Here is a 24,697-nt window from a genome sequence, read left to right on the forward strand (position 1 = left end):
CAACTCCTCAACTGCACATCCTTCCAGGTCAAGGGAGTGTATGAGGAGATACCCACTTAGGTGGAAGAGAGACTTAAGTGATTCTAGAAAAAAAATACACTACCTTTATTCCCTATGATGAAACCTACAATTAAAAAAAATATTCTAAATTAAAAGTACTATGAATTTACAGCAACTAGACTGACAGTTAACTACAAGCAATCTTATCACCACATCACTTTGCTTAGTCACACAAAATTTTGCTTCACACTTTAACTGAATTTTAAAAGCATATCTGCTGCTTATGCACAAAACCCACTCATACACCTTTACAGAGCGAAAATGTCGCCTGCTTTTAACCTCAAAGAGCCAAAAAAGCGAGGTATTTGAATTCCAATAAGTCCTAAGTCTCCTAAAACAGAAAGCCAACTGAATAGTTCAACGTCCTAAAACTTAGTTTGCCAAACGCAATGGCTATGTGAGGTAAAACAAAAGTGTGCTTTGTTTATATTCATGTTGTATGAAATCTAACCAGAAGTTTTATAACCTAGCTAATCAAAACATGTATTTGTAAAAAATCAGTTGTTCTCAAGGTTATTTATCAACTTCTTTCAATTTACCAACTGCTTTAGATAAATTTGACATTTTAAGTACATTGGACTTCATTATTTGAAATAGTAAGTACTGAAGATCAATATGTTCATACAGTAGGAAACAAGAATCTGAGAATTGCTTTTACACTTAAAAAAAAATCAGAATTTTTTATCTCAAAGAAATTCACGGTCATCCTATGCAATTATCAACTCACCAAGATTAGAAAACAGATGTGGTTTTTTACCCAATTGATATCTTCAGTGTTAAGTCTGAAGTCCTATATATATGAGGTTCCTGTGACTTAGCAAACACTTAAACCAAAACCCTCAAGAAAATCCTTTTGGGAATAAAGACAGACAAAACAGAAAGTGGTGAATGAAAATTAAAACAGACAATATATTTGTCAATGCTTACCTACGTGCACTTTCATACATACACAGGTCTCCCCTTAACTCACTTAGCTTAGCTGAACAGTGTCTTTAAGAGAGTTTTAGATTAATAAAGACCAAAGAACCACCCTTCCAGCAGCAGCGATGCAAGTAGCTTCCACAATAGCATATTGCTCAGTGAAAACATAAATACAGCTCCAGATGGCAGCTCCGCAGATCGCAATCACAGGTATATTCCGGAAGGTACGATCAGTACTGCCTAAATGCTACTTGAGTGAGCCGTAACTAATGCGGAGTTCATTATATAGTCTTTACAGTCATTTACCTAATGAGAAAGCCTACACTGAAACAGACTGTATTCAGGACCACCAGTAGCCAGCCTGAATAAACCAGGACTTTGCCTACAGATTGTCCTAGCAAAGATAAAACAAAACGCATTTAAACGTTCTGAACATGAGGATGCAGATGCAAGAGTAACAGCACGTGGCTGCCTAAAACACAGGCAGATGAACACCTGGATTGAGATGGAAGAAAAAATGGAAATAAAATCACATAAAGTTAGAGACCAAAATATAGTCAGCCTTAATCAATTACCTTCCTAAGTGATGCAAGAAGGAATTGCCTTAAAGACCTATTTTGCTATTCTAACTGGACTTTCTCATCACACCTGTGAAGAAAGTCTGCAACACTGAGATACCCTGTGGTTGGATTCAAACAGCCACATACTGAAAGAGAGTTCAATATAAGCAAAAAAACAAACGACAAAAAAAAAACACCACAAGACAAAACAAACCCACAACTGCAAGAGGAAGGAACAGAGGTGAACCTTTAAAACAGCAACTCCACAACAAAGTCCACAAATTGAAACAACAGTCCTTAAGAACATTCAAAGAGGGCCTTGACAATAAGGACAAAGTACAGAATTTACAAAAACAAAAAAACTCAGAGGAGAATTTGCTCTGGCTCAACTAAGCAGTATTAAGCAGCATGAGTGAGATGTACATCAGACTGGACTTTGAGGCATGTTCCTATGGATGTTGCTAGGGTAACAATCAAGCTATCCGACTTTCCAAGCTCAGAAAAAGGTATGACTATGACGATAAGTTGCATATAAGCAAGTACTCAAAGCAGAAAACTTGTTTCCACAAATAATGACTTGTATCTTACTCCATTAAGAGCAAATCAAGTAGTAAAGTGTCACATGGCCTAACGAAAATGGTGTAACCTCAACAACTGAGCAGAGGGGGAGATCGCGACTGGGTCCCCTCAGATTAGTTACACAGATGACTCAGATGATCATGAAACACTTGAATTGTAACTTTGATTTAGTTACTGTATCATGAATTGCAAACTGTGTTAGAAACCTTCAAAACTGCTTTAAAACTCTTACTCAAAGACAGTGGGATAGCTACCCATGTGATTATTCTGGCAAATGCAGATAAACTTTCAGGGAGAAGAAGGGATGTTAAAGTGAACTACTTCCTGGTCCCCATCTGGCACATGGTCTTTCCTACTGGATCTGTAAGACCTTTATACTGCCTTCAATAGTTATGAATAAGTTACGACACTACACAATAGCTATATTGTTCTTTCCCCATTAGAAGAAATTTAACAACAACCTGTCAGTTGAAGACGCAGCTATTACATATTCAGTAGATGTCTGGATATAGTTTGTAGAGGGAAATATATTGACGACATTGTTTAACATACAAGCTGTGTGAAGCACATGATGTTTGACTGTTCAGAACAATTAGGACAAAGTATAAAAATCTGTAGCTCAAGTTCAGCTGGCATCACTGAGCAATGCCCTATAAAACTTTCATTAATAGATACTACACATAAATCTTAAGACCTGAGAAACACAAATTAATTTAAGCACCTATATAGCATTCAAGCAGAAAGCGGACATCCAATCCAAAGAACACAAATGAAGTTTCCCAGACATTTTTATTTCGGGTCACGTTTCCAAATGAGAGTAATTCCTGAACCATTCATAAAAGATCTCAAGGGACACCCTTGACTTTCTCAAGGGACACTCACAGGGCTAGCAACTCAACTCATATCATTCAGCTTTAGGTCAAGACAGGTCTAGCAAGTCATCTCAAAATTCATAGCAAGGATTTTCAAGGCTCTCAAGCTTTTTGTAAGTAAAGCTCCCTGGATGTCTAAACCTCCACTTCAATGTATACTGAGAAATACTTCAGGTTCTGCTACTTGGCACTCCTCCCTTTGAACCACTCAAGGACCTGACAGGCATGCCACAAGCACACTTAGCACACTGACACAATCCAGTTTTACACAGAACAGTGACTTCAGACACTTTCATTCAGCAACGAAGCTAGATGGCTCTGGGTCTTGCTCCCTCTTTTGTTCCGTAGCATACCAGGCAACACAGCAATGCCTAACTTACAGATGTGTGACAACATCCACTTCTTCTCTTGAATTTGCAGTTCTTAGTCTCAAATTAAAATAAAACCTATTATGAAGAACAGAACAGGCAGTTCTACTGTATAACGCGATACAATGGCAAGATATCTTGGCACTGATGTACATGATTTGCAGTCGCTGAGAAAACGAGTGCAGCATTGTTCAACCTAACACGTTTTCTTGAAAGTGGCATTCGTACGTCATTTTCCTTGGTCTCTATCAGCTTGACTACTTACACTAAAACTCTTTAAGGGACAGTAACTTATTTAATGTTTGAAACACGACTGAAGCAATGAAATGCCAACCACTGAAGTTGTTGCGTGGACCTTAAATATGAAATACAGTAATAGTTCTTAGGAAACCTGGTTGCATTTCATCCACTCTAATGAGAGTAATATAGACACACAAGGCTGCCTATTCTGTTACCCCAGAGCAGTGTAAGGTTGCTGGCAGACTATTCTGCGGAAATATCCAGTTCTCCAGCTGAAGGATTTTTTGAATTAGTGGTCACGTCCTAGCCCTTAACCCTCACGGACCAAGAACCTCATGGTTATGTCTGAACTACAGTTGTAGATAAATATGATTAATATGAAAAAAAACCCTTACAAATCCAATAAAAACAAAAGTCTCCACCCCCAGCATCATCTATGGGACACACTTTTAACAGGCAATTATTAGTTTTCCTCATCTCTTCTTGATGGTTAAAAACTGAACAGCATGCACACAGAGAGTTTACACAATGCTGCTTGGCCTGCGGAGAGGAGCGGGGGCATGGGCAGGCTGGTGTCACACTCGCGCTGAGAATAATGACTGGCTTATGCACAGACTGCAGGAAAATTATGCTCCGCTTCAAAGCCCGTTTCAAACTCTTTCAAAGAGTCTGTTGTTTTGTTGATTCCTCCCTCAATACCACTGCTCTCAAATATTTTAATGAGATTAGGACATGACACAGAAAACCAGTGACGTGTGGATAAGTAGTTATATCTCTCCTATCTAATATTTAAGATGTATTAAGTTTTTATTTGTTTTTTTAAAGGTAAATCGTGTTTATCTGTATATTGAGAGACAATGTCCAATTCCACCATAGGCTTCATTTCGAGTTTGGGCACCAAATCACAATCCTAATTCCTCACCATAAATTAAAAAAAGATCTTGTGAATTTACCTACTTACACAGAAGCATATCAGTTATCTGAAGTCTTTTATATCAAATATGTGCATATAACATGTTGATTGCTTCTGCCCCAACATGCTTCCTCTCCAGTAGCCCAATCTTTAAGTTGCCAGAAACTTGGATTCCCCTTCATTCTACTACACGCTAATCCTTTGAAAACACATCAGAGGTTAAACAACTCTCAGTTAAAATAAAATCACTGAAAATATACCATACCCAAAGATTTTGAGGCCGATAACAGCAAAATTCTTTGATTAGTTAATGCTCAGAATCTGATACTGACCACAAACTGACGAAAAATGCTGGTGACTTTAGAGGTGCTGAACCAGTCCTCCAATTCTTCTGAAATTAAGCCTGCTTGTACAGTGGCTTACACTTTTTATTAGTATTTTTCTGTCAGGAGTACAGAATGTATTTGTTTCAACTGAAGTGTAATGTATTTTCTTTAATTACTGATAGTCTCATGTTTATAGCCAGGGTAATTTTACAACTGAGAGACTGTTGTAAAGCCTGGCAGTTTACACTGGAAAGATGGATGTTAATTTGTAGGAAAAGAATTATCGCTGAACTCAGAAGCACTGAAAACTTTCATCGAATTTCCTCCTAGAGATAGAACTTACATGTTTGAATACACTGCAGAAATCTGCATTTAAGTTTGCTACAAGTGAAGTGCCCCAACTGAAACCCTCACTAACCATACCGATTCTTCAAGTGTAGCCCCAAACTATCTGGTAAGGATAACATCTCAATAGCTAAAAGAGCTGTTGTATCCACCTGCCTACTGAACAGTAAGAGAGAGAAACGCCAACAGTATTTCTGGTTGCTTATGAGTGCAGATGATCAACGACAGATTCCATTACTAGCAGCAAAAAGAAAAAGACAAAGGAAGCTTCTAAGCTTCAGCAGCCGTGAATACTAAAAGAAACCAGCAGGTAAAAACAGGAAAGCTTTCTAGCAATTAGGAAAGGTAACAAAGTAATTTCTACAAGGGCCTATATGCAGATCATATTTGCTTGCACACAAGTTTATAACCACACTGAATCACAGCTCATGACCAGTCAGAACTCAGGAAATCATTCCATAGAACTCCACAGGTTATCACTCTATTCCTTTCTTTCATATTCAAGTAATGAAAACTTAAGAAAAAACCCACAAAGATTAATAAAACCAGCATCACCATGACTATTATTGTCATAGAGAAACACATTATTTGCATGTGCAAGTGTGCAAAAGTCAATCCAAAGCATGCCCTCAGTTTGGAAGAGGATACACGTTAGCACCAATCCATAAAAGCCAGCTCTCTCAGACACTCACGGAACAAGCAGCTTCTCCCGTATCCTGTCATAGGTGCCGATAGCTAGTTTGTTCTGATCTCGACATCTCAAGCTATAGTAACACTTTAATACTTCAAATATTCTAGTTACAGAAACCAGCAGTCCAAAATTCAATTGCATTATATATAAAAGGTCAGACCCACTTTCCAGGCTTCCACTAGATGACACTGGCTTAGTTAACATTTCTCTTCAGAAAAGCAGAAGGCTAATGCCCTGAACATGTCAAATTTACACAAGTAAGAACGAACGTGTTGAGAATATCAGCTTAAGATTCTCTCAGCATTCCCTCACACCCTGCATGGTACAAAAATACTAGCGTACTTATCTTCCATAGCTTTTATTTTATCTCTCTCAAATGGTAAACTTTCCTACTTAAAAAACAGAAGTGTCCCTGCTACGCAGAGGATTATGCTTTGAAGTGAAGACTGCAGGTAGACCTGTAGGTTTCTAGAAGTCACATTGCACAATTTGCAACTGCTGGGTAACTAGCTAGCAAGAGCTACCACCAATATCTTTTTCGTTTCCGAAACATCATTAGGCAAACAGAAGGTGCCACAGGTATTTAAAAAAGGCTTTCTGAGGGAGCTGTCCTGTTATAAACAATTCCAGGTCCAGAATAATGAAATCATGCCTTCACAATAAAAATTCATTAAATAAGACAGTTCTTCCTAAGAGAAAGTAAGTGTGCCAATTAAGCAAAAACCCTGTTACAGGGAAGAACTGCCAGCAGCACAAGTTATTTTAGCTGACATTACTTCAGAAAAAGCCCACCATTCACCATCTGTTCTGGCACAAATTTTGAATACTAAGAAACTTTCCAACATCACTGATGAAAAGAAAGCAGTCAAGATGCAGAAGTTTTTGTTTTGCTGTTAAAAAGAACAAGCAGCAAGAACAAACACAAAACAGAAGTTTTGCACATTTCATAAAAATCATTAGAAAGAATTACAGTAAGGCAGAGTGCAAGTGGAAGACATGTAGAGAGTGTAACATGAAACAAAAAGCTTCTTATGAATTTTACGTGAGTGGGTCATGGTTTGCACTCCAGGTAATAAGCATATGTCTACAAAAGTTTTTTCCAATTGCTAACAAGATCAAAACTTTTGGAAGCTAATGGCTCCATCAACCTTTTAAAAGAGAAAGCTAACCATCAAAACAAAGTGTTTCATTCAAAGAAAATAAAGGACAATGTGTGACACGGAAGCCAAAGGAATCCCTGTAAGAGAGAGAACAAAAGTCAGGGCAGATGGTATTACCAATAATGTTGAACCCTCAAATGAGCCACCACACTAGGATGAAAAAATAAATAAATCTCTTCCAACTTGCAACTCATAACCAAAGTGGAAACTAGAGCAAAAATAAGAAGATACAAAAAAGTGATAAAGAATGAAGATAAAATAAAATGCATAATTCATCCATCTCAAGGCAATATTTATAATTTCAGAAGCAGTAAGAAATTCTTAATGCCCTTCTCCAAACTATTGGTGAGATCTCACTTAGAAGACTTCATGAAATTTTACTTCTCCATGCTCGGAAAAAAGATTAATTCTAACTGGAATAATTAGAGAAAGAAAACTCATGTGGGAACTGAAAGATTATTTCATGATAAGATTTGTTCAGCCAAGAAAAACAAGAAGTTTTATGAGAATATGACTGCTCTCACTAAATACTTTAACCAAAAAAAACATCATAGGTAGCTCCTCTGTTTCTTATAAGTCAAGGAGAACAATGACATAAAAATGAACCTTTCAAATTTCACCATTCATCTGGAAATCAGAGGTCTGAAGTTTGAAGACAGACTCTAACAAAGAGCTACCTAACACTTAAACTCCCTTGAAATGCTTGATGAATTCACAATAGGGATTATACCAATACTATGACGATAGCAAAAGACACCATGCAGGAAGAATGCAATTCCAATGCTATCCTCCATATTCCAATGATTTGGCGAATGAATATCATGTACTTTTCCGTTAAACCTCTAGGGGAAGAAGTTACTTTCCCATTGCCTCCCTCATTTTGTCTATCATAAAAAAATAGGAGCGAACCACCAAGAAACCCTGAATAAAAGCATAATATGAAATTTGCTAACTGGTAGGAGATTAAGTATTCTATACAAAACAGTGATCTGAAGATTATGTGTTAAAATTATGTGGTCCATCACTGTGACAAAGTTTAGACAAAAACAGATAAAATTTCTGTGCCACATACTTAACAGATTTATTTCTCCCCCATCTGAAGCAAAGTCAGCATGTCATCGCAATTTATGAATGAGCTGAATATTTAGGGCACCTTTTTAATAGTCTGGAAAATAAGGCTCCAAAAATCCATTACAAGTTTTCTTAGAAAAACGCTAAATGACAGATGGAGTTTTAAGATTTTTCATGACACCAGATGATGCTTTATTCGTAGTCATGCAATACCTCTTAAACAGTTATTTCAAAAAATTAAAGTTTATGTTGCAAAAAGATTTACTAGTAATTTAATATCAGTTATGTTTTCCTTCTTAATGGAACAAACTAGCAAGGATAACCCTACCTCAAAACTCTAGGTAGTATGCTGAATACATGAGCTAGGATTCCTAGAATAAAAAGCCTTAATTATTTTTTAACTTCACAACAGAAAAAATGTTAGGGTTACTGTGCTACCCTTCACTGTTGCCATTTTTATACTGACAAGCTTAAAACATTTCAGCATTTCTATTTTACTATAATGTTGCCTTTTCTTTTTTCTTTTTCCTCCCCACGAACCAATTTAAAGAGAACCTATTTACTAAGTCATTTCAAGTCACTGCCACTTGAAACAGGCACATTATACCATAGAAACCTGGGTTTGGTATAACAACACTGCTTGATCCCTCATAAAGCAGCCCCAAATTTAGGCAAAGTTCAAGAACAAATATTTGGACATAACTGGTTATTTTTTCTTCCTTCGCCCAATCAATGATCTCAGAGGTCCCTTCCAACCACTAAGATTCTGTGATTCTGTGTGATTCTGTGAATTTCTGAATTAACCTAGAAATAATGCTGTTTAGAGCTAAGTAGATTCCTTCCTTAAAATATTCCCTTTTTTTTTTTCTTTTAAAATATTTTTAAGTGCAGAGGAGGTTGGAAACAAAAGACTTGGGCAAGAACTTTCATCAAACAAGAAAAAGCCCTAATTTTTAAGAAATTTACATTCAAGATACTATTTTATGTTCAAATTAGGAGCGCAAACTAGAAGTAGTGTATGGATTTAGGAGAGTGTTTAGTGCTATTCACCAGATTTATATAAGTATGCAGATGGCAAACACCTTTATGACGACTCTACATTAGTTTTGTAGCATCTGTCCTACTTACCAGTAGATCAAAACAGCATTTGTTTGAGAGCATTCAACCCACTTCCACAAAAGCAGACAAATATTGGCAAAAAAAAAAAAAAAAAAAAAAAAAAAAAAAAAAAAAGGAAGTCTGTTTGAGGGTCTCTTTCTCATCCATGTACGCAGCAATTCCACTGACGGCATTGTGAAGTCATACAAAAGAAGTTCGTCTCACTAGTTAGAAAGCTTCCACAGTAATGCAGAAGTCAAATTTTTCTACCACTAAGTAAATGTATTGTTACCAAATGCAGCATAGGAAACAGCGATATTCCAAAACCCAGTTTTATTACTTCAGTTTTGTGAGTAGAGTTTTACCAGTTATGATTATGAAAGATGTCCTTCATAGACATACATAAGGCCAGCAAAAACAGGGGTATCTTAATATAGTCGAGTACAAAATGGCTGCACCTCCACAAAAAGAATGTGCCAGCAAAGCCTTCCCAGCACACCTTTTTACTGCAGACAGATCCCTTGAGCAGAGATCTCTAAAATGCACAGACCAAACCAAAACATGTTTTATCTTTTCAGAGAGAACTTTCATCAATTCTGTTATTCAACCAAAATGATATTCCAGAACCTCGGACAGGCTGACAGAGATATACATACATATAGGTACACTATCATTCCTTTAAAACATATTTAAGAAAAGACTTACTGTTACAGACTTCAGAGTCATTCCATGATAGGTGCCCATCGTATCAATTTTAAAGCCTTCCGTTTCTGCAAAGGAAAATAGTCTCTTGTAAGTCATTATGAACACAGGGACGTCATGTCTAAATGGACAACACTGGCAATATCTTTGAAGTTATTTTTGCAAAGAACGCATCTTGCTACTGGTAGTGATTTAGATCCTGTTCACAATACAAAACCTGGTTAGTAATCAGGAAATCCATATTTTCTTTAGACAGAGGTCCATTTGGTATTTCTGCTTTCTGTAACAAGAGTAAGCTCTTCCTGATTCATGGAATCATTCAAACCACTCCAGAGAAAGGACAGAAATTTAAATCTTTGTGAGAATATGTTACAACACATCTCAGAAATTCTCTCCACTAGAAAATGAAGCAGTATTCCCAGAATGCATTATAATGCAACATATTCGACTTTTAGTTGTATTAACAGAAAAAAAATAATAAGAAACGAGTTTGCATGCTGACTATAAAAACGTGGCCACTTAACGTGATAAATTCACTTCTGGAGTGCAGAAGAGCGACAATATCATTGTCATATGATATAGAGGACAGAATCTGCATAAATTCACACTAACAGACTAAAGGTGATAAAAAGGGTTGTTTTGGGCTTGGGTTTTTTTCAGTAGTTTTAATCAGATTGAATTTATGCTGAGTAAGTGCCAAAAGCCTGCTCAGTGACTAAGCCTGCTGCCACTAACCTGTTTGGTTTTCAATACTCCCTTTTCTGTCCTCCTATTCTCAGCACCCTACGATCAGACACAGCTCCTGAATATTGCCACCAGGACTTGCAAGAAAACCTTCTTCTTTTTGTAAATTCCCTAGCCTCATGCATCTACTGTCAACTGACCCCATCAACCAACCATTCAATTAATTCGTACTTATAATGGCGTGATAATCACCAATCAAACCGTGGTAAGTATTTGGCTACACTTAAGCAACTTTTGGGCTATTTCAGCTAGACTTGGGTAAAGGTAACTTATACTGGTGCAGAAACAACTATTTGGAACTGGAAGATTTTTGCCATTTATTACACCACCTTCATACAGTGCATCACTACAAAAAAATAACAGACCAAAAATAATGCAGAAACAAAGTAATGCTCATACCTGAACCTACGAAAGGTCCAAGAAAAATATTAGATTTTCAAGACAGTTACAGCTTCTTGCCCTTATCATGAGTAAATTAACTTAAATTGAAACCCAGACAACCTTGAAAACAATGCAGATGTTCTTGGGAAGCATCTATGGTTGCTCATCCTTTCTTCCTTAGATGAGGAAGATTATCAGACACTTGTAGGAAATGAGGCAGAAAAGTTTCCCAGATTTAATAACTCTTCAGTGCCTAGAAAAATATACCTGGGAGTTAAAAAATGATCGTACTCCTCTCACCACTGAGACAGGTATCTACTTCCTGAACACTGTTTTTGGTTTTACCTTTCCCCCCTCGATTATGCTACCACACCTATCACCAGCTGCCAAGCGGAGAGGCCTAGTGTTACCAACCATGTTTTGTTTCACACCTCAGCTCCAGCCCTTCTTCCTCTTGGCTTCTCAAGGCCATCCCTCCCCTTCTGCTGGATTTAACATTTCTGAACTACAGCCTAGCTTCCCTTTATAAACTGATGTTGCCTTAAGCCTTTTCACCCAACCCCAAGATGTAATTATGCATTGAATCTTAGTTCAGGCCTCATACAGCTGAACTTGAGCTAAAGAGTGAAGTTGCATCCAACCAACACTTCCACGGATAACAGTTTTCTCTGTGACTATACATACGGGTCACTGTTTCCAGGCAAAGAGCATATTAATATTCCAGGTGGTGCCTGAAGCTTTGCAAAATACTTGGTAGAGCTCCCCTAAGTTGAAGAGATCCTTTTGCTGACCTGCAGTGACATAAATCACGTGTATGATCTAGGCTGACAGTTGCTGTGAATTTCAGAGGGTCACCAACAGAGGAACCTTTTCCCCTTTCCAGACTGACCTATTATGGGTTTCTCTTCCCTGTGACAAGGAGAATTTCCAACTAGTTCAACCAGATGTTCTTCCCAAACTCCAAATACAGATGGCCCTTAACAAGACCAGAAAAGCAGCATGTCCCATTGTGCCTGGACTGCCACAGCTTCTTTCCTCTCAGCATAAATCCAGGTTCTATAATCAGTTCTACATGCTTGTTCCCTGTTTCAGTTATTTCTTTCCACTGGACTCTTTTTCTACTTTTTTTCCTAATAAAACTTTGCATTCCTTCTCAATTAATTAAAAAAACACTAACCCAAGTCTCCATCAGTGTTGCAAAGGGAATAAAGGCCCATAGAGTCAGCAGCACAGTTTGAAAATAAATGAAAGGGGAAAGGGGCACCTGGCAGGGAACAAGCCTCTGCTCAACTGCCAGTGGTTTCATCTTTTGCAAAAATCTCCCCAAGCCTCTCATAAAACATGTCCTGGATCATTTAATGAGCCACAAGAACCACTAACCAGAGGCCCCGGCTCTCACCAGCTTCCTGCTCCCAGCCTAGTGCTGACCCTTCCTCCCAGCAGCGACACAAACAACTAGGATCCTTAAGAGCTACCTGTTGTCTCAGGCATTAGAGCAGGCACTCACCTGCTGAACGTTTCCAGCAGCTACACAGGCCTTCTAATGACTAAAAAGCTACTCAGGTAGTAAATAAAACAGTTCAGATAATGTATAAATAACGGCATAGTACTTTTCCTTATTAATGTAAATTTAAGAGATGCTAAATGGTCCAAGTAGAACATAGGTACCCACTTACATTCCTGCAAACAGCTACTGCAGCCACGACAAGGTCTACTGTAGATCCCAGGCTCTGCTACCTGCAGGTAGGGTGGGGTGAATAGAAGAAACCACCTCCCAAACTGCCCCCCAGCTCTCAGATTTCCTGCCTCAAACTCTCAAGCACCTGTGAGAGTTAAGCACTGCCAGCTTCCACATAACCACAGTGACCCTCTTAACTGTAACAGCACGGACGCCCTTTTCTCAGAATATAGCTTTTTTGACCTGAGCCTCTCACATTCACCATGTGATGTTCTACCAGTCGGCCACTGGCTTTTCTGACAGAAATAAATACTGCTATAGGCGAGAGCCCTGCCACTTGCACTTTTGTGCCTTTTTATAAGGTCTCAACAGCTTGTACCCTTGCCAACATACAGCAATACCTTCAGCTCCACTCACTGTACACAGCCCGTGCAAAGCAGAAAACAAGTGCTTCCAAGTCAGGGACTCCACAGTTATAGCTGCATTCCCACTCCAAAAACTGCTGTGGGTGTTAGCCAGGTTAATGCATCTGGTTGTAAAAGACATTGAAAGACCAGGCTAGAAAGCAGAGTGGCACTTCTTCCAGAGCATTCTCCGAGGGCAGCAGCTGACCCTGATGCAGCTGCTCAAAAGCAGACCTGGGATACAAGAGGAACCACAGGCCACAGCAGAGAGGAGCAGAACACAGAGCAACCCGGAGCACCAGGGGACGTGCCCCCAGCACACGTCAGAATAAACGCTGTACCATACCCTCTGACTAAGAGCACAAAAGCAGTATGTTTCTCCTCTCCCTCCCAAACCAGCTGAGTCATGCACCAGCACAGAGATGAAATATTAATGCCTGGCCAAGAATTAGCTTGCAACTCCAGCTTCAAAAATCACGGCTTCACTGATGGTAATAGAGGAAGCAGTTAAAATTATAAGCCATCTACTACGAAAAGGGTACTTAAGAAGAGAGCCCTTTAAATAAAAGTATAGCGATGACAAGACTTTGGGCTTAGAATTAGATGCAGAACAACTGTCAAAAAAAGAAAAGCTTACTTGAGAATCTTCAATGCACTGGGATTTTTCAGTAAAATTACAAAGTATCATACACATTTCCTTTAGGCAAAAAGCAGTCCATATTAAATACTTTAAACACAGGTCTAACAGAAGGGAGTAAAGAATGCAAGCAAAGCCCAGCATTAACTTATTGCAACTAACTGTATTGCAACCTTTACTGTTTGCCAAATACAACAGGCATTGTTAAAAACACCGACATTAACAAATGCCTTAAAAACTACATCTTGAGAGACTAAACACAAAAACTAGTACTGAATAATCAGTTCTAATGCTTCAAAAACATAAACCATCGTCAGTTAACATTAAGACTACCTTTTCTCCTCCAGTCATTGCATGTATTATGATCACAATTTCACCACAAACCCAAAGACTATCAAAAAAACCATACACTTTTTCTAGTACCGTTCCAGCATCATATGGATCAATCTGAGTGCCTTCTCTCATTTAAAAGAATTAGACCTGGAAATGAAAATATGCACCCTAATGCATCAGTTTATTGGACTGATTATATTCTCCATCACCATTTGGGCATATGTTCCATTTCCTTGCATGCGAATATTAATGTTCAAAGTGCCTTCCATTTGCTTAAATCCCACTGCTCTACGTCCATCTAGCTCACTCTACATTTTGATTCTGCACCTGCTGCAGCTCTAGCCATCCCATCTGGGTGCAAACTTGAGAGCTGATACAATACCAAAAGAATAATAGCTTTAAAAAGATTCAAATTAACCTGAATTTCTGGAAGGAAGTCTAGGCAAACAGAACAAAAGGAGCATGTCTGAAACACTGAAGGAGCTCAAGTTAAAGACTTTGAACTGCGGATGAATAAGATTGAATAACCACTTCTTTTTTCAGCTGTATACTCTTCAAACTCCAGATAGCAACAGCTCTGCAGACTGCCTGGAAATGATTCACTACCCCACTTCACACCCATGGTAATTAAATCACCAATACCAAATTTCATTCTACATAAGAGTTTACTGAAACCTCCTTTTCAGTAAGTACTACACTCTAACAAGTTAAAGTTTCACGCCTAAATTTCCAAGCTATACTAATTAGTTTATGAAATTCTCTGCACAGTTCAATACATAACAGTTCAGTAATAATCTTACAAGTAATTAACACCCAAGTTCTTAAAAGTTTGTCCCACTACTAATAAAAAAAAAAAATACAGTATGAATCTGTGTGTATTTTCCAGCACTGAAGTGAATGTACTGAAAGTTAGCAAGCTACTTGGTCACACAAAGCCAGAAAATTGTGATAGACCGCAATCTTTGTCCAAATGTGGATCTCTTGCACATATTTTCTGCTAGAAAAAAAAAGCAGAATCCTATAACCCTAAAAATGAATGCAATAAATAAAAGTCTAACAAGGCAGTCAAGTTTCAGAACTCTGGATCTCCTGCTACCAGTTCTCCTGTTCTCTTTGAGCAAACAGCAATCATACAGTTTAAAATAAAATAGTTATAATGAGAAATACTTTAAAAGAAACTTTCTTAACAATGCATAGGAGAGAGGAAAAAAAAGTTTTTATGGTCCAGAATCACCTCAAGTTTAAAAACTTCATTGACCTCTGTTGCCTAGGCTTAACACTTATGACTGATTGAAAGCTAGGCATACTTAACAAAAAATGCAGCTATTTTTGAAAATCCAACACAAGAATAGTTCAAAAAGTGACAATAGTAGGAAGTCAACAGCAAGCTTTCCTAAAGGAAACACTTGGATGTGCTAAGTATTCTTTTCATCATTATGGACTGAAGTCACATGGTTGTATAGCAAAACCCTCTCCAATTTACATTAAATAGGACTAAAAGTTGGGGTGGGGTGTTTATTGGCTTCTGCTATGTTGAAACCTTGACAACAATAGCAGACAAACACGAACAACACTCCTCGAACACCCCTTGAAGACCTAACACTTGGAACAGCACAGAGAAACTTTGCCATCTATCCTGAGAGAGGCACTCAACGGGTCAAGAAAATGTACACCTTCTAGGCTCCCCGGTTCAAGAAGGACAGGGAACTGCTGGAGAGGGTGCAGCAAAGGGCTACCAAGATGATTAGGGGACTGGAACACCTCTCATGAAGAAAGGCTGAGGGCTTTGGGTCTTTTCAGTCTGGAAAAAAGATGACTGAGTGGGAATCTTATCAATGCTTATAAAAACTTAAAGGGTGGGTGTCAGGAGGATGGGGCCAGGATCTTCTCAGTGGTGCCTGGCAACAGGACAAGAGGTAATGGGCACAAACTGGAACATAGGAAGTTCCACATAAACATGAGGAGGGGCTTCTTTACTTTGAGGGTGGCAGAGCCCTGGCACAGGCTGCCCAGAGAGGTGGTGGAGTCTCCGTCTCCAGAGACATTCACAACCCGCCTGGATGCGTTCCTGTGCAACGTGCTCTGAGTGACCCTGCTCTGGTAGGGAGTTGGACTGGATGATCTCCAGAGGTCCCTTCCAACCCCTATCATCCTGTGATTCAAGATTATCATCCCAGAACTATTTCACAGCCTGGAATTACCGAAGAAACATGCATGTGAGAAGGAGGAACTCTGGTAAAGCCACCCAAAAAACAGGGGGGAAAAAACCCAAAGCCTATTGTCCAGAACAGTTTAGTACCTTGAATGTCCTATAGAACAATTGCATCAGCTCAAAGTTTCGGTATACCACTGGCTGAGCTGCGAACCACATACCTTCTTGTGTGCCGCAAATGTTTGATATTTAAATACATATTTATTGATGTATCTCATGTCCTCTCCTCAGTGTCCAATGACATTTGGGCAGAAGATTTTTAAATCCTGAAAAGGATTTAAAAATTATGTTGCTCAAGAAGATATGACAGACTGTAGTTTGAACAAGATGGCCTGTGGCACAAATAAAATACTACTAGTAAAAGTGCACATTAATAAAGTGTAAAAATAAGCTAAAGGGAGTAATATGAAGGAAACGAATTAAACTACAAAGGCAAAAGTAGAGAAAGTTTAGCACAGAATAGAGCTCTAGAGAGAGGACAGCATCACTGCCAGCCAGCATGAAAGAAACAAAACCAACAGGAAGGAAAGAGCAGTTGAAGAAAGTAATTGCAGGGCATTCACCTCCTCACCTCAAAGCTGTTTGAGCAGTTCAGCATGATGGGTGCACTGCCATATAGCATGTTCTTCCCCTGTGGAAATATCTAGGGCATACCAGTCCTATTGCAAGAGACATTCTAACACATTTCCTATGGCATATATCACAGAACTTTAGGAATGTCAAAGGGAAGATTTCTCTCCCCTGCCTAACCAAAGCTGCAGTAACAAGACAGCCATTTGAGAGAAAACTACCAACTACAGGCTCAGGGTTGCGTAAGCAGTTCCATTGACTGCAGGTGTACCTGGTTATTTGCTCTTCAGTAGTACCTTACAATTACCACCCCGCCACCCCCTCACGTTTACTATTAAAGCAAACTAAACCATTCTAGCAGCAAAGCCTGTCCCATCTGGCATGAAGATTTTGAGTAAGACGGAGAGGCATCCTGATACACCACATCAAAAATAATGATCCATCACAAGAAGCAGAGACATTTGGCTGCAAGTCAGCAGCTTAATGCATTTTGTGTTAAAATTCCTAAGTTTACCATCTTAGCTCTACAAGCTTTGCATTGTTTACGCTAAGAACAAGACTGTTAATGGAAAAATTCCGTACTAAGCCACACAAATAATCAAAGAAGAAACAGTTCACCTCTTTGCTGCCTAAACTTTAAATCTTCATGAATACTGCAGTATTATATGAAACTGCAGATAGACAAGAACCTGCAAAGTAGGAGAGGACTACTGTGAATCCTTCCTATAGTTTCAATACCTCTGAGGAAAGAGCAAACAGGTGAGACGCAAATACAAAAGCTTACAGGTGCCGCCCCTCTTGGCTTTGGTTCAACCTTTACAGAATCGGTACTACACACACTGTTCCACGCATCATACAATCCTCCCTTCCATAATCTCTAGCCAACCACACGCACAATCACGTGGAAACCCTTCAGTGTGACACAAATTTACAGGGTTCAACTTTACCCCAGGTGTTACCCATGACTACTAATAAACATGGATACAATGGTATAAAGACTGCAAATTACTATACCTAGAACTCAAATAACCATCCTTCTGTTCCTTCAGCCTTCTTTCCCAAAATCCCCAACACTGCAAGCTTTCCATAAACACATGTAATTCCAAGTTCTTACTAGATTAATCTTAAAAAAAAAAAAAAAAAAAGCCTTTAAGGAACGAGAAATGCCTTATTTTACTTTCATTGACAACTATTTCTGCTTGCAATCTCACTTCTGCACTGAATACTTGGGGGCCACAACTTAATTTTGAGGGCAACTAAATTAAAAATCCTTTAAGGAATGAGTTCGCTTGTGATACAGTTGCAAGGTATGTGTATAGTTGGGGGTTGGACTAGATGACCTTTAGAGGTCCCTTCCAAACCAACACATTCTATGATTCTATAGTTCAGTTTTAAGCAAATCACATTACTAGTGCTGAATGGCATAGGAAAATGTTAATGCATAATTATGGCTTTTGAAAACTACCTGCAATGTGAGTTTCAGTTAAACTATAATTTTAAAGTTATAGATTTATAATAGAATACCCCAGAAGTAAATAAGATCTGTTATTTTCTGAAGTTAATTTGGAGCTGAGGAAGATCTCTAATCTCTCTAGGTCCTCTCCTAAGAATTCCAGACATTAACTACTAATTCTATGTAACTTCCATAAATGCTGTATCAGTACCCTTCATAAGTCAGTCCTGTATTTGAAATACATTCTTTCAAACACCTAATTTATATTTCCAATACTAGCCTACATTTTTCTAACTTGCTATTACACCACTGCTTTCTTAAACTATGTATTTCTTTAAATACAGCTAGAAAACTGAAACACAAAATTAACTCCCCATGTGACTAAACCAAATAAAAGACACCGGAAAGTCACGGCACATGAACGTATCCTAGAAAGAAGCAGACTGATAACGACAACTACCCACGCAGAATATGACCATTTCAGGCGTTTCATAACCACCACATCCCAAAAGAACTTTTCAACTGAAACAAGAGCCGCAGCCCAGCCCAGTCCACTTCAGCACCGACCGAAACCCCAAGACCACATTCTCAGAATTGCATAACACACAAATGGATTTTTCACCAGTATTAATTACAGGCAGAAATACCTTTTTTTTTCCCTGGCAATCATTTAATCTCACCTTTGATTTCTGCTCAGAAGTTTCTACATTAAACCTGCACTGGTGAGCTGCTTGACAAACTCTTCAGTTTCTTTTTTCCTGCCGTGCAAAATCTGTTATTTTCTGTTCCCTCTTGAACCGCACACATGTGGTAAAACCATCAAATACATTCACCTGTTCAGTACAGATGTTGTCTATGTGGGTTGCTTATCACTAGAATGATGTAATTTGCCCTCTAGAAGAACACAGACCATACCTTTACTTAAGTTTCTTGTTGTAAAAGAGTCCATAATGAATTACATGCATTGGTACATTTGAACTGTTACACCTGTCCATTAATTTCTTTCTCCACTTTTTATTTCAGGCTGTCCAGTATAGATATTTACTGTTTCTAACTCTTAATAGGAAATGGTACTAAAAGTAAATAAAAACTACTTGGCAAATACACAAGTTGAAGATTTAAAATATTATCAGAAGCAAACTGAAGAAATTCCCTTGACTCTTATTATAACAATGAATTCTTCATGATACTTGTACTTTTCCAATGCTGAAAAAGCTAGCAAATATCCTACTTGGCTTTTTTCTCCTCCCCACCACGCAACTGTCAATGAATAGTAGTAAATAAAAACCACTGCACAGAAATAAAAGTATATTGAGACCAACAGGGAATAGACTTCAAGAGGATATAACAGAATATCTGACCAAATTTATTATAGTAAGTTTCACACACACAAAACAAAAATCCATAAACCTAAAGGATGTATTCATATGTAAGCACATATTTACAAAACTTCTTTTTTCTCAAATAACTTCAGAGATGGCTATAGTCAGATTCTGAAATTCCAGTATGAGGTACAAGGAAAACATAACCTTCACAAATTTCTTACGGCATGGAATTCTCCTTGGTGTTATATTTCTTGCTTTTCTTTCTCCAGTTACAATCAAAACTATCTAAGTATACTGTAATATACTCTTGCTTTTTATTATTTATATAGCAAAAGCAATCATGTCATTTCAATATAAGATTAAACACAACCAGCTACAGTACAGCACTCCCACGTAATTTGAGAATTCACATACACAGCATATGAATGTTATTCAGTTTCCCTGAACAAAAAAATTATGAGTTAGAAAAACAAATCATCAGTCAAGTTCAACCTTCCGCTCTTTTTTAAAATAAATGAGAATTCTTAAATATTGTAGATTATTTCCACCTTCTTTTCAGAAGGGAGCTAATATTTTGCACTGCTGTTCCCAGTTTGCTTTGTAATTTAAAGAGACATAACAAGCTAATAATATTTACTTGTAATTACTGGAAGCAACCTGTAAAGTAATTGTGATTGCTTGAGGAGGCAATCTATTTCATTTTATGCATCTGACTCATATTTGCAGTTCTACTTTTTTATTAATTACAGATGACCTTCCCCAAACAAATAATTATATTTTTCCCCAAAAAAAAGTTCTGGTTTTAAGCTTTCATTTTGCTTCCTAAGAGGTGGAAATAATTTTTAATAAATCATATTTTTCAACTTTATTACCTGGAAAAGCTATCTTTAGGCATAGTTACAGCCTTTTTTGGTCTTTTCATAGTTTTGAAAAGTAATGGCACAGAAAATCCTCTAACCCGAACTCTGTAACTCATCGATTTCCCTTTTAAAAGAAGCATTGGTCAACTTACCCTCTTTGCCTTTGAATCTTTCCTGATCGTATCTGTTATAGGCAGCTGGAATAGGTTGCTTATTTCGTAAAGTGGGATCCTAAAACAGATTAAATAAGATCTGTAAAGCATACTAAAAGATATTTGATGGTTTTTGAACTTCATAAAGTATTACATGGAACCGTTCAAGAGTATAAAGTTAGTTCACTCTTATCAGAACTTTTCAAATGCATTGAAATTTCTACATGTTTCCCTTCAACATTCACTTACAATCCCACCGAAAGGGAGTTCAGATGTACATACTGAAAGCAATGACAACAACCTGAGGCAAAACTAAAGTAGCAGTAACAAACTACGTTAGCTAAAATCTGTAAGTTTTATGAAATCACTGAGCTTTTGCAATATCTCAAGAATTAGCGGGGGAAAAAACCTGTCAACTGACACCCATGATTAAGCCTTCAGCCACACATACAAAACGTTCCTTGCCAGCCTGATTAAGCAGAAATTCTGCTAAACCTACAGAATAAAAACAAATTTGGAGGGGAAAAAAGGCATTCTAGGAAAAAAAAGTTTTTAAAAAGCACCAATCTAGAGGCACACTACACACCAATCCAGGCTTTTTCATGGATGGCTTAGTTATGTATTCACAACTACTCTGAATGGGACTTTTGAATAGTCCCATGCACAATTTACAAGACTCAACACAAAGCCAATATTTAAATGTTGAAATTCATCTTGCTACATAAATTTAGTTATTTGTTAAATGCAGTAGCAGCAAAACTAAATCCAAGTATGACCAAATAGCTTTTATATCAGACTGCCACCAAGTTCAAGAACATATTAGGTTTAATAGAACTCAATAGCAAACACCACAACACAAAACAATTCCTGTCTAATACCTAGACAGACTTGAACAATAAAGCTCGAAGTCTGTCCCTCCTGATTTATTACAGGCAAAAGAAAGCTGGTTCGAGCTGTTCCCACTCATGAGTCACGTTCCAGATTCTTAAACATTTGCTACCCTATCTGTCAGAAAAACAGCAAAACATTTTGTTTGAAATGGCAGTAGTCTCATCTAGTACATTTGTTGCAAATCGATGCAGGATGTCCCTAGTGTTTGATAGATGCAGAAGCTGGCACTAGCAGTTTAATCTCTAAGTAACAAGAACATATTGAACAAATTAAACCAATATATTCAACTCTTTAAATACCAATAAAAGTAATTTAAGTCAAAGAGTATCTGTAAAGTTATGCTTGAAAGTTGTGCATTCATTGGAACTAAGGCAAAACAAATTTCGTACTTAATAATGACAAGACACGCTACTCTCGCTTCTGCCTTCATATTCCCCAAAGCACTGCTCTTACCGTTGGTGCCGTATTTGGTGCAGGTCTTTGCTCAGGTGCACGGCCTTCTTCTCTGGCTTTTACTGATTGAAGAATTGCAAAAATGTTCTTGGCAAAGTTCTGAAAAACATATCAGATACCCGTGAACCTTGCTGACTGTTTTTCACATAACAACACCACAGGTACAAGACGTCATTTGGTTAATTTGTACTTCACAGAAAAACAAAACCTGTGCACCAATTTTTTTGAATAGATGTTTTCTGATTATTTTTCTGTGACAGGATCCAAATATAAACAGAGTTCTAAGGCATTGCTGCTACCGCCTATTCTTTGAGGCCTAAACTTGCTAAATCTAACTAGCTTCATTATACCACAAGGTAAACCAAACTATTCATAACGTCCTTGTAATCTCCTTCTCCCCTCTCACCTACCATGCCCTTGCAGTCCCTTTGCAACTCTTCGTGCTGTAGCAAGAAGGAAAAACTTACACTCAAGACTTCCTGGACAAGTCTCGTCTCTGAGGCTCAGGTACACATCCACTAATGAGAGCCTGTCTGCTCACTTTTGGCCTCCTGTCTGCCCAACCCTGTGCCACAAGCAGCTTTCCTCCACCCCAGCATGCCCAGCCACTCTTCAGGAAGAGTCCTTATGAATCCGCAGGAGGCTTTCCCTGATCCCCCATGGAGGAGCCTAGGGGAGGCAGACAGGCAGCCACCTCCTGCGCTTTCCAACAAGGCTCTTGACCAGAGCCGAACATCCTTCAGCTGGCTGTTAGCAGTTCACGAGCACAACCCCGCCACGTTGTCGTGCAGTTCTTTTAATATCTATCTTGAATTATGACTTCACTCCATTTGGCACCAAGTAATTTAAGCAGCCGAGCCTTTCATTTTAAATTAGAGGAAGCAAGTACAGAGATGGCATTCACAAATCCTCAATTCAAGTGTGATCCAGGATAATTCCAATAACTTCATGCAGTGTTTTGGCACATAACCAAGTCGTTGAGGCACAACCGGAAAAAAAATAATAATAATAAAAAAAAAAAAAATCGACCAACATTTTTAAAACACTTTCCTCGTGGTAATATTAGTAGGACTGCTTTATTCTAAACAAAAATGTAAACACTAGTTAAACTTTTGAAAGGCATATGCTCGTTACATTACCACTCAATAGGCATTTCGAGCTAGAGAGATATGTGTACACCATGTGTGTCACTGCTGACAATTTTCAGTAATGGTTCATCAGTAAAAGAAACCTTTTATCAGTTAAGCAAAATGGCTTTTCAGAATAGTATAAAGTATTCACAAAATACTTAGATCCTTCCAGAGTATTGTATGCTAACACTGAAGTGGTGTTAATTAACACCACTGCCATTATAAAACAAATGCATGAATTACAGAACAAAAACTTCTGGGGTGAATTTTGTAGAAATCATTTAGAGGGAGCTGTAATGCAAAACTTCTCTAAGCTTATTTCACTTGACCTCAGTCAGCATGTTGTCAGTCTGCTCCAAGCCAGAGGGGCAGGAACTGGAAGAGCACCAGAAACCACTTATAAAGGCACAGCCATTCCTCGAGGAAATCCAGTTCTTTTCACAAAGACTGAAAGAACTCACACAAAACTGTATTTGAATTTCTTTTCAGTCAGAAAAATCCTGGGAAAAAAAGCCTTTAAAGAGTTGTGAGCCATGCACATATGAATTATACAAGGATACTCAAAATTAGCTCCGTTCTTCAGAAAAGAGTCTAAACTGCACACTTTTACTGAAAACGCAGAGATTTCTCCCAAACTGTGGACTGGGCAGCATATCAATCACAATTCTTGTCATTGCTATGCTTTATCACATACTGTCTCTTGGAAATGACAAGCTACTCTGTCTTCTGAAATTCAAGAGGAGGAACTAATTAAATAACAAGAGGAGGAATTTTGTAAGAGTGATTGTCCATGTAGAAGCCAAGTCATCTTTCAGTCACAAGGAAGCTACAACCAGCTTTCACATCCATATTTCATTCATAAAACCTGCAGTTAACACACTCTCAAAGTGAGCCTAAATTTCAAATTATGAATTTTTCAAAGGCATTTTAGCATCTCAGATATTAATAGCCTGAAATTGCATGTCCTGGACCAAATTTTAAATTCTTTAAGGTAAAAAAAAACAAAACCAAAAAACCAAAAAACCACAAAACACCAAAACACACAAGATTTTCTCCCATCTGCTGAAAAGAAGTCACTAATAAGCATGGAAATACAAAGTGTTCACACTGATGTCTTTTTTCCGCAGTATGAAAATGCAGGTCCCCCAAGGCCACGACTAATACCTGTTTGGAAGGGGAAAACACAGCAGTGTTTTAACAAGCACTTGAAATAATATCATCATCTTGCTGTACATTGGCTTGGTCGGGGATATGGGATTACATTACGCTGACAGAAAAATGATCGAGCAGAAAGTCCACTGCAAGTACCAACCGATTTGCAAAGCCCTGCAGAGTTGCAAGACTGCTAAGTTTTCATTGTTCATCCCTTCAGAGATCAGAATATGAATATCCCCTAGCTTCTGACCTAGATTTAGTTAAACTTGGTACCAAGTGCAACATTTTTATTACCAAAAACTTCTGATCTGGGTGACAGAGCAGAAAAAAAAAAAGAAAACAAAATACCTGTTTCTCTGCACTAAGTCTTAAAAAATTCTGAACATGCTTTAAAAACAATGCTGAAGAAAATC

At 38.1% G+C, this 24,697-nt stretch overlaps 1 protein-coding gene across 1 annotated transcript in view; it reads right to left on the reverse strand.

Annotated features, from left to right (window-relative positions):
• Positions 1-24,697, reverse strand: part of CDC73 (cell division cycle 73) — a 113,116-nt gene that overhangs the window by 66,841 nt on the left and 21,578 nt on the right. The window contains exons 8-10 of the mRNA XM_063343136.1: positions 22,000-22,098; positions 20,656-20,734; positions 9,910-9,974 (exon numbers count right to left, since the gene is read on the reverse strand). Of these exons, the coding sequence (XP_063199206.1) occupies positions 9,910-9,974; positions 20,656-20,734; positions 22,000-22,098 (243 nt within the window). The remainder of the gene's footprint in view (positions 1-9,909; positions 9,975-20,655; positions 20,735-21,999; positions 22,099-24,697) is intronic.

Source organism: Chroicocephalus ridibundus, chromosome 8 (genome assembly GCF_963924245.1).
Source record: "Chroicocephalus ridibundus chromosome 8, bChrRid1.1, whole genome shotgun sequence".
Taxonomy (NCBI): domain Eukaryota; kingdom Metazoa; phylum Chordata; class Aves; order Charadriiformes; family Laridae; genus Chroicocephalus; species Chroicocephalus ridibundus.